At 40.6% G+C, this 11,211-nt stretch overlaps 1 protein-coding gene across 1 annotated transcript in view; it reads left to right on the plus strand.

The window, feature by feature from the left end:
• Positions 1–1,780: 1,780 nt before the first annotated feature.
• CDO1 (cysteine dioxygenase type 1) overlaps positions 1,781–11,211 on the plus strand; it is a 24,895-nt gene continuing 15,464 nt past the window's right edge. The window contains exons 1-3 of the mRNA XM_006886672.1: positions 1,781–2,080; positions 5,751–5,828; positions 7,823–7,977. Coding sequence (XP_006886734.1) covers positions 1,911–2,080; positions 5,751–5,828; positions 7,823–7,977 — 403 coding nt within the window. The 5' untranslated portion in view covers positions 1,781–1,910. The remainder of the gene's footprint in view (positions 2,081–5,750; positions 5,829–7,822; positions 7,978–11,211) is intronic.

Below are 11,211 nucleotides of genomic sequence, written 5' to 3' on the forward strand. Positions count from 1 at the left end.
TTTTCCCAATAAAAAAATATTTTAAAAAAAATTTTAAAAAAGAAAAAAAAAACAGTATAACTACCAAAAAAAAGGAACAGTTCCTGGTGAAGGACATCATGATCCTGCTCGATTATGTAGGTTAACAACAAAGAAGACCTTCAGGTAGATAAGAGTGACATTGTGACTATGATAATAGGCTCAAATGTGGCAGACATTGTAAGGACGTTCAAGATCAGGACTTGATTTCTTCTGCTCTGTCACTGGGAGTCAGAACCAATTTGACTACACCTAACATTTGTGAACAGTGATGACTGAGCTCTATCATGCTTCTTTCTGTAAGTCTTGGGTTTGTTTCCTGCCCATGTACCTACCTAGTACATAAACACTTCTACCCGTTTCCCATTAGAAACTTACATGTTGCCTCTGATGCTGGAAGCTATGCCGCCAGGATTACAAATACCAAGTGTTTCATTGTTGGAAAACAGGTTTGAGGGGAGTTTCCAGATTAAAATAAGGAAAGAAGTCCTGGTTACCTGCCTGTGAAAGTCTGATAACGAAAAGTCACACAGTTCTGGTCTTGTTTTGAATGGAGTCCCCGTGAATCAGAGCATCTTCGGTGTCAGGTGGCACTGTTGGAGGTGTTATAACAGCACTGCTGACAACACTGTGCCATCACTTTAACCTGGGATTTTAAAAATAAGACAGCAGGTGGCACAAGTAAAGAATGCTCTCACCTTCTAGAAAACTAAGCCATTAATTTCAAATAGAAATTGATGCCTGAATGCTTGTCTAATCTGAGAAAGGAACCCATCCTTAATATATCTCCTATCCCTCTTGCTTTTTTCTATTTTCGACGGCACTTCATTTTGCACAGATACAGGTTTCCTTTTATGAAAGAACTGGAACGTTTTTCAACACATGTGTAGAATTGAACCTTGGACTGTAAATCGTCAAATTAGAACTCTTAGTGCATCTAAATAAAAGCAAAACAAAGAAATTGAAACACACTTTTCGCCTTAACTGAAACATCAGCTTTTATTTAAAAAAAAAAAAAAGTAATGAGGAATCTAGACTTTCAGGGTTTTACTATTTAGTCTTACTCTACCCTAGTCTCTTTTACCAAAATGTGATTACAGTGTAAAAAAAAATTGAATGAAAATTTAAGCTGATTTTCACCTAGCTTGCGGTATACCGTTAACAATTTGAATCAAGTGCAAAACTCCCAGCTTGGGCGTGCAGTCCTTCTTCGGTATTCACAGGGTGCGCAGGATTTCCTCGGCTCCATTGAAAGAAAGGGTCCCTTTCCTTGACTTTCTCAGGGAGCTCAGAGCCTTGGCCTCCGGATCTCTCCACCTAGGTCCCAGGGTCTTGAATCCATAGGCAGAGAGAAGACGCTAGGAGAGGCAGTGGATGTAGGGGCTGGGATGGGCGTCAAAAAGTTACGTGTATTTAGCAGAGGGGAGATCAGGCCAAGCCCACCGAGAGCGAAGCCCAAAGGAGAGAAAGAGCCTCCAGTGAGGGATCTGAGGGCTCTGGAAGCGGGGAGCCTCACGGTGGGCCTTGCCGGCAGTTTCTCCCCGCCTCCACCACTCTTCTCTCTCGTCTCCTGCCTCTCCCCACCCCCGAGGCGATTGGTACATTCCCGTTGACTCCGAGAGCTTAAAAGGGACCGGGGCCGCAGCGTTCCACACATTAGTGTTCGCGCCGCGTCCGCTGGCGGCTGGAGGTGGGGTTGGGCTCTTGCTACCTCCTTCCTGGGATTCTTCGCGTTACAGCGCTGGAGTCTTTGGAAGGTCTGTGTGTCTATCTATTTGCAGCAGTCTAGCTGGCAGTTAGGTTCCCCTCGCCCCAGCAACTCGGCTCGCTCCAAAGGAGCGGTTGCACCGAAGCCCAGCACCAAGACGCACGCATCGCCAGCTCTGCAAGGGATGGAGCAGACGGAGGTGTTAAAGCCGCGAACACTGGCCGACCTGATCCGCATCCTGCACCAGCTCTTCGCTGGGGATGAGGTCAATGTGGAAGAGGTGCAGGCCGTCATGGAAGCCTATGAGAGTAAGCCCTCCGAGTGGGCAGCGTACGCCAAGTTCGACCAGTTCAGGTGAGCGCACTCCACACAGCCGGCCGGGGATCTCTGGACGCCCGGGTGCCAGCCTCCTAGCTTCTTAGAGGGGGGACAGTGTATAGGTTAAAGACAGGAGGGGCACAGCGGAGACGACTAATCTCCGGGGAAGCACTCAGCCTACCCTATCGTCGTTCCCACGGCGCCCCTTTACTTCTCTTTGAGGCTATAAAGCTGGCGCTGCGCGCTTTGGTCAGCAGACTCCTAGAGGCTTTTCTGGCTGGGAGAGGGCACTAGGAGGTTTTCTGTTTTCTTTTGCTCCGTCTGGCTGCTTCTAAACTGCCATTCTTTCCTCTCTTGTCTCCACAGCTGTCGCCTCCTTCCCTCGCTCAATTTTCAGATTTAGCTTGCAGCCCCCAGTTACGCTAGGAACAGAGGTGTGAGAGGATCCTACAGCTGGGCTCCTCACTCTTGGCCCTGGAAACTGTCTGGACCAAGGAAAGGGGCTTCCTGGAGAACTGTAGGGAATACACTTCCTTGATGCCAATTCCTCATCAAATGCCTTTAGTCGTCCTCAGTTAGTACCCGCCAACAGCCGTTTTGGGTAGTAAACAGACACTTCAATTTTTATTGTGCCCTCTCCCAAACCGGTTTAATTGACCACCCCGGACTGTGGGTCATCAGATTTTGCTGATAAGTTTGCTAATTAAACACATAACCACCTCCTAATCGGTCTATTGGGCTAGTAGGCTTTTCGAGTAGAAAAAAGGATTGGTAAACTTTGGGCTTGTTTTCTTTTTTGGCAATAATTTGGTTGGTCACCACACCTTAACATAGTTTTTAGTAAAATTTTGTAGGCAAGGACTGTTTGAACTATAATAGAAATAGAAAAAAAAAGAAGCCTACTTAGTATCCTATTTTTCATTTGCACTGGCTTCAGGAAATTCCTTTAGGTGCTATCAGCCTCAGTTCAGATTGCCTCAGGAGATGTGTGTCAGAGGAGAACTGCACGGGTCTACAGGGTTTACAGTGGATCTTTTTGTAAATCAAATCACCAGGTAGCTTCAGGTAATTGAATGCTTGCCTCTGGCTAGGCCATGTCCATTACTTTACACTATCAACTCTCCTACTTCACAACAAACCTCTGAGGCAAATACCATTCTCAGCCCTATGTTATAAGTGAGGACTGGTGAGCAATGAAGAGATTTGCCTAAGTGATAAGTATTGATTCCAGGGTCCTGCAATATAATTCCAGAACCCATAGTTTAATCTATTACTAAGCTTCCTCTAGAAAGTTGTTGTTGTTGTTGTTGTTGTTGTGAACAACTGAGTCAGAACTAACCCATAGCTGACCCTCCAGCAGGTTTTCAGAGGCAATTAATCACAGGGGAAGAGATTGACCAATTAATTGTATTGGAAGAGATTGTCCATCCTTCTCTTGCTGAGCAGCTGGTGGATTCGAACCACTTGCCTTCGGGATTGCAGTGCAGCTTTTCTGACAAATGGCTTGTTTTGAGGGCCAGAGTACTTCAGCTCAGTGGTAGAATTTAGCTCTTCCATGCAGGAGATCAAATATGATAACTCTACCGATTTACCTTAAGAGAAGTGAAGGCTTGCATATTACTATGATGTTGAACAGATTTTAGTGGAGGTTCCAAGTCTAACACAAACTAGGAAGAAAGGTCTGATGATCTGCTTTAAAAAACCAGCTAGTGAAAACTGTGTGGATCCCAGTTGTCTGATCCTATCATGCATGGTGTCAACTGAGTTGGGTTGGACAGGAACTAAATAGCTCTCTCTCTCACTGCTATCGGGTTGGATATTAACTCCACCGGATGTCCAAGGCAGAGGAAGAGACTGCTCATCTTTCTCCTACAGAGCTTGTGGGTTCAAACCACCAGAGAGGTGTGGCCTTTGGCTTAGTAGTGCAGCTCCCTGTGCAATGACCCACCAGATCTCCCTAACTGGATAGCAGCTAAGGGAAGTCAAGTAACTAGGATAAGCTGTTTAAGCACTTTTGAAGGAGGGCAGTTTTAGGGACCTTGATGATTTAGTGATTCACTCTGCTAAGAACTGAAAGGTCAACAGTTCAAGCAAGACAGATGCTCTTGAGTTGAAAGATGTGGCAGTCTGCTTCCATAAAGAGTACAACCTTGGGAAAGGCAATATATAATAATAAGGGATTAATTTGGCATTTTAATCAATTACTTACATTAATCAATGACAATGTCATAAGATAAAATGTATGGATGGTTGTGTAAAAACAATATAATTTATAACATTTCATTTAAAAAAAGCTTCCACTAAAAAAAGAAATAAACATAAAGATTACAGCCTTAGAAAACTAATGGGACAGTTCAGCTTGTTCTATTCTATAGGGTTACTATGAGTCAGAACTGACTCAACAGGAGTGGGCTTGGTTTTTGTTTGGGTTGAATTAGTATTAATTGACAAGCTCTTAAATGTTTGGTGGTTTGTTTTTTAAAAAATAACCAATTGTATTGATTTACCTATATAGTCTTTAGTGGGGAGTTAAAGGAGATGAGAGAGTGAGTAGAGTTCCATTTGGTAGCAATTTCTGCATCTAATAGTGCACATAGAGAGGAATTCTGATCCCTGCTGACCTTGGGAGAACCAGTCTGGAAGAACTGAGACTAGATAACTCATTCTCAGGAAGAACACCATAAAAGCCACCGGATAACACCAGGGCTAAGGGAGGAAGTACCCTTCTGATACAGAAGCTGAGTGTTACTATGATTAAAGGTTGAATGCACAGACTCTTGCTAAATCATAACGGGATACAAAGTAAGAAGATTTACAACTAAAAAGCACTGATTTAGCAACTCGCTGAGAGATAATGCTGTGCAAACACTTGGCCCAGAGCCTGGGGAGGAAGGGACAAACAAGACATAAGTAAACAGATGACCATGTCAAACAGACACACCAAAAGGGCTAAAATCCTTTTCTTAAATATGATGATCTCAATGTATAGCATTGATTATGAAACTCTGCTAGTTAGATGGTGTTAATAGGAACTACTGGATCAATAGGGACTTTAATCTTTATTTTTCTGGTGATAAGGGTTTTTTGATTACTCTTTTTGCTTTAACCAATTGCTGTTTTATTCTTAATTGTGAAAGGATTGGAGTATTATTTACTTCCCCAATATAGTTTCCTTTGTTCTGATGCTGCAGTGCACCCCTAGCCTATTACATTATGAATGCTTTTGAATGAGGTTTGTGCCTGGGCTGTAGTAAACTGAGACTTGTAGAATAACTTTAATGAAACCTTGTTATCAAGACTTGATTTAGCTACAAGGAAAAGAGCAGAGGAAGCAAAAAAACAATAGCAACATTCATGCCTGGAGCAGTAATACACTTTGCAAATACCTTCTTTGAGAAGCTTTCATTCATAAGAGTTTAATACCTTTTTTCCTTTTACCAGGTACTTTTCCCATGCTATTCATTAATTAAAATTGAGAAGCTACCCTAGGTAATTAATTAATTAAAAATATAGACATGTCTAAAATGAACTATGAATGGGTGGGGGAAAACCATTTGTATTGGGATGTCTAATTCTAGAACAGTATTCAGAGTTGTTTAGATGCAGAAATAATATTTGTTCATGAATGATGCTTGTAACTCATTAATTTTTCCCTAGTGCTTGTTCTACCAGTCAAGTTAAAATTTGTGTATATCTTCTTTCTTAGGTATACCCGGAATCTTGTGGATCAAGGAAATGGAAAATTTAATTTAATGATTCTGTGTTGGGGTGAAGGACATGGCAGGTAATACAATTCAGTGTCTGTCAGCATGTGAGAACTGCAATGACTGGCTAGCCACACATCTCGAGAACAGTGCCAGCAGAAATTCTTTTTAAAAATAATATGAGGTGAATCCACCAGATGCTCTGCTGGAGAAGGAGGAGCAATCTCTTCCTGTACCAGTCAGATTCGAATTGACGGTACACACACAAAAAATAATAAAATAAAATTAAAAATTAGAAAAAATAAAATAAAAAATAGTATAAGGTGTTTTCAAAATTATTTCCACATGATGAATAGTAAATCCAAAAAGATAAATAACCAGCTTAACATAATCTTTTTGTCTTTTGTGGAGTTAAACTTTACAAGTAATTGTGCTAAGATTTAAACTTTGTTGTACTTTGAAGTGTGTGTAAACAATTATGGGACCAAAGACCAAAGTATGTAGGTGCTGAAAATAGAAAAAGTTCACAAATTCATAAGGTTTCTTTCTACTTTAAAATTATTTTCCCCCCATTTATTTAGAGGGTAAGGCAACTTAAACTAGAGTTGACCTGGCCCATAGGGTTTACATCTTTAAAGCAAGAGATGGCGTCATTTCTCCCAAGGTGGATTCGAACCACCAAACTTTTGGTTAGCTTCCCCAGTGTTTAATATACAGTACCACCAAGGGTTCTATGTGAGTTAATAGAACTAGCATAGGAAATAAGTGCCAGAAATTGTACAGGCTTATTTATTTATTTTGCTCAAGTCTTCAGCTAATGAGTAATGCTTTCTTGTTGCTTGACATTCTCAGATAGGGTTTTTTATTAGTTTCTATCAAGTCAATTCTAACTCATGATAACTCCATACTTGCAAATTAGAATTGTTCCATAGAATGCCCAAGTCTGTGGCCTTCTGAGACAATAATGTGTCAGTTCAGACTGTCAACCTTTCAGTTAACTTTTCAGTTTAATTATTTATACCATCCAAGGACTCCTATTTAAATACTGTTTACTCCAACAATTACTTCAAAAATTTTCTTTCCCCAAATCCAGTTTACATTCTTTTTTCTACCAGTGTTGGGAGAGACTCACAGATAGGATTATCTCTAAGACAGAAAATATTAACATTTTTTTATACTGAAGTTAGCAAAGAATATTCAATGTCCAATAACAGTCAAAAGAACAAACAAATCTGTCTTGGACAAAGTGTGACTAGAGTGCTTCTTAGATCCAGAGATGGTGAGACTTTTTCTCACATTATCTTGAGTGTGTTATCAGGAAAGGCCAAGCTCTGGAAAAGGACATCATATCATGCTTAGAAGAGTGGAAAGTCAGTGAAGGAGAGGAAGACTCTCAATGAGGTGGATTCGTTCAGTGACTGGCTATGAGCTTAAGCACAGCTGAGATTCAGACATGGCTTCATTCTGTTGTAGTTAAATTTGCTATGAGTCAGAGCTGACTTGTCAGCACCATCAACAACATTCATTTTAGAGTATAGTTTTAAACTTTTCATACACATCCATAGTCAGAGACAAAAGGAAATAGTAAAGGGGAGAAAAAGCCTCTTAAGTGTTTTTCTCATTGTGGCCATTATTATAGCTGGTATCATGATCATTTCCAAAATTTTTCTATTGTTCTTATGTTACCAAATTCTAAACCACCTTAACTGACCTGGTTTAAAAACTATACCTTAGGGGAAGATTAAAAAGGTTTTGTTTTTCTTTTATCAAAGTATTATTCAAACTGTATTGTGCTTTGGGTTTTTAAAAAATCCTGCTGTTTAGTGGTATATGTCAAAAGTAGACTGCTTTCATGCATTGATAGTGATATGTGATATGTATGGCATAGTCTTTTTACTGATTTGCCTTGGACAGCAGTGATTGTAAATTGATGACATCTTTGAAATCCAGCTCACTGGATTTTGAAAGAAGCCTGATTAATAATGGTGCAGCTGGAAGCTTTGGGACAGACTGTTATCCCAGGTCTGATATTCCACCATCTACTGACTTCAGTTGTCATTTTGTGCATATACAGCAGTATCCATGATCATACCGACTCTCACTGCTTTCTGAAGATGCTCCAGGGAAATCTAAAGGAGACACTATTTGCCTGGCCTGATAAAAAGTCCAATGAGATGGCCAAGAAGTCTGAAAGAATCTTGAGGGAAAACCAGTGTGCTTACATCAATGGTAACATCCTATATATCTTTTATTATATATCTTTACTTTTTATCTTTTACTAAGAACAGATGGGTGTAACTTTGAAGTTCTGAGATACTGATTACATACATATGTACAATTGAAACCTGAATCAGGGAGTAACGATTTCAGGTATTTTAGAAATTATCTAAAAGCAGTGGGTTCTGCCTTTAAGGCTTTGCATCTGAATTGGAATCACACAGACACAACACACACACACACACACACACACACACACACACACACACACACACAATCTATGCAGTTTATTGTCTTCAGAGAAGTTATTTACCTTCCAAAACTCAAGGCAGTCAAACTGTAAATTGTAAGTGCAGTCTTTTAACAAATGAGTCATGTTAATTTTGGATTATTTAGCTTTGTGTTAGAAAATGTTTTAATGGCCTCAAAGAAATCAATATTATCTAGGTGTTCTAGTGGTAAGGAGTTTTCCTGCCAACAAAAGCCAGGAATGTTGGACTGCCAGCTTCTCCTCAGGAGAAAGATGGGCAATTCCCTCCCATGCAATTTGATGTTGTTACATGCCATCAAGCTGGAATCGACCCACAGCTGACCCTTCAGCAGATTTTCTGAGGCAGTAATGATAGAAGGAGAGTTGATGCCTTTGAGCTGTGGTGCTGGAGAAGAGTATTGAATGTACCATGGACTGCCAAGAAAACAAATAGATTCATCCAAGAGAGGGTTAAACCAGGCTGCTCCTTGGAGGCAAGGATTCTGGGGCTTTGCCTGACATACTTTGGACATATTGTAAGGAGAGACAGGTCTTTGGAGAGGGACATCATGCTGGGCAGAGTGGAGGGACAGCGCAGGAGGGGAAGACCCTCTATGAGGTGGATTGATTCAGTGACTGGGGTAATCGGGATGGGTGTGTCAGAGGCAGTGAGATTGGCACAGGATAGAGCAGGGTTTAGCGCTGTTGTACATAGGGTCGCTATGAGTCGCAAACGACTTGACGGCACATAACAGCAACAAAAACAAATTAATTGCATGGGAGGAGATTGCCCATTCTTTTCCCTAGGAACAACTGGTGGATTCAAACCATGTGCCTTTGAGATTGTAGCACAACTTTTTACCGCTAGGCCACCAGAGAGCCTCTGAAACCTGATGGAGGGTCAGCTATGAATTGGTTCCAACTTGACACATAACAACATTTTTTAATGCCTAAAGCAGATTTGAAAGAATATCCTCAAGGGAATTTTACAAAACACATTACTTAGCAGTGATTTCTAGATATCTTTCTAAGAGCGCAGTTTTTTTTCCCTCTGAAAGTCGGAAATGACTCATAGCTGATCCTCCTAAGTTGCATTCAAGATTTGAACTCAAGCAATTTGATTCCACCACACCTTCTCTTAATCAATATCTCATCCTGCTTATATGAAATAAGGGATTATAAATACTTTTTATGGAAAAGCAATGTCTTTTGGGGTTTATTTCTTTTTCATGTGTCTCATTATTGCTGTTAATCTGGACCAAAATATGTTCACTCATTAGTTAAGTAATACAAGTTTCTTACAGAGATCATGTAGTAATTCTCTAGTCACATAATAATATAAGAATGAGAGCTTTTGAAGTTTTTCTATTCTTTTATGTGAAGGCTGTTATGCATAAAGCCCACCTGATTTCCAAGGTTTGGTTAATTCCCTACAGGATTCACAAGAAAGCCAAAGGCTTTCATCTAGTCATTGAGCTTCTTTGCAAAACTTGGTTAGATCTTGATTTGGTAAGCTTTCTCAGGGATCTGCAATTCAAGTTCATAGGAGCCAGTTAGGAAAAATAAGAAATAGTGCAGGCCAAGTAGAATGAACTGAAAACTCACTGTGGTCAAATCAGTACTGACTCATAGCAGACCTTCAACTGGATTTTAGAAGCTGTAAACCACACAATAGAAAAGATTACACATTTTTCTCTCTCAGAGCCACTGGCTCATTCAAACCTGCAGAAGCATGGCCTTTGGAATAGCAGTGCCACTTAGTAACCACTATGCTACCAAAGCTCCCTGTAATATGGTGAGAACAGTGGGGAAAGTCCAGATTTCTTATTTGATGTAAGTTGGAAATTCCAAATTTTCTGTGAAATTGTGCCAATCTTTAAATTATTGTGTAAGATAAACTGCATGTTTCTGTAGACTATTACCGTAGAGAACTAAAGACCAGAAAAACCACTGATGGTGGTTTCACCTTGGGCTCATGGCAACTCCATGTGTCTTAGAGTAGAATTATGTCCACAGAACTTCAGAAGATTGGTCTTGGACAGGGAATAATTGCTGTTAGCTCTCTTTGTGTCTACCCTAAGTCTTGAATGACCCCATGTACAAAAAATTCAAATCTACTTCCTACACAACATGCCTCCAGAAACTCTATGAACTTTGATAAATGTTGATAGTGATAGAAGGGCTTCAGGCCTTTTGTTCATAGGGTCACTATGAGTCATGCTCGGCTCAAAGACAATGAACAACCACAGTGGTCCCTGAACTACATCAGGTGCTAATAGTGGAACAGACCATCATATGCAAGTTCAAACTGAAGCTAAAGAAAATAATAATCAAATCCACAAGAACCAAAGTTTAACCTCAAGATTATCTCACCAGACTTTAAAGACCATCTCAGGAACAGATTTGAGGTCTTGAATGCATACTGTGGACTGCCAGGAGAATAAATAGCTCTGTCCTGGAAAGGATGAAAGCAGGCTACTCCCTGGAGGCAAGTATTTTGAAGTTCTGTCTGGTGTACTGTGGGAATGTGTCCTTAGAGAAGGACATCAAGCTTGAAATAGTGGAGGAACAGTATAGAAGACGAAGACCCAAGATAAGATGGATTGACCCAGTGACTGGAAAAATGGGGTAAGACTGTTGTAGATGATGAGATTGGTTCAGGATAGGGCAAGGTTCAGAGCTAATGTGCCTAATGCCAGAAAGAGTCACAGTTGATTCAAAGGCATATAACAAAGGGTACAGGAGATCACATTTAGAGTAGCAGATGTGACACCTGAGGCCCAAATTTGGAAATGCAAAGGAAGAGAAAGAGTTGTAAGCAGACACTAATGATCGGAACACATAATATGAGAACCATGAATGTCAGAAAACTGGACATTGTTAAGAAAGAAATGTTGTTGTTATGTGCCATCGAGTCGTTTGCGACTCATAGCGACCCTATGCACAACAGCCCTAAACCCTGCTCTATCCTGCGCCAACCTCACTGCCTCTGACAC

This window comes from Elephantulus edwardii, unplaced genomic scaffold (genome assembly GCF_000299155.1).
Source record: "Elephantulus edwardii isolate Elephantulus edwardi_28Jun2011 unplaced genomic scaffold, EleEdw1.0 scaffold00050, whole genome shotgun sequence".
Taxonomy (NCBI): Eukaryota; Metazoa; Chordata; class Mammalia; order Macroscelidea; family Macroscelididae; genus Elephantulus; species Elephantulus edwardii.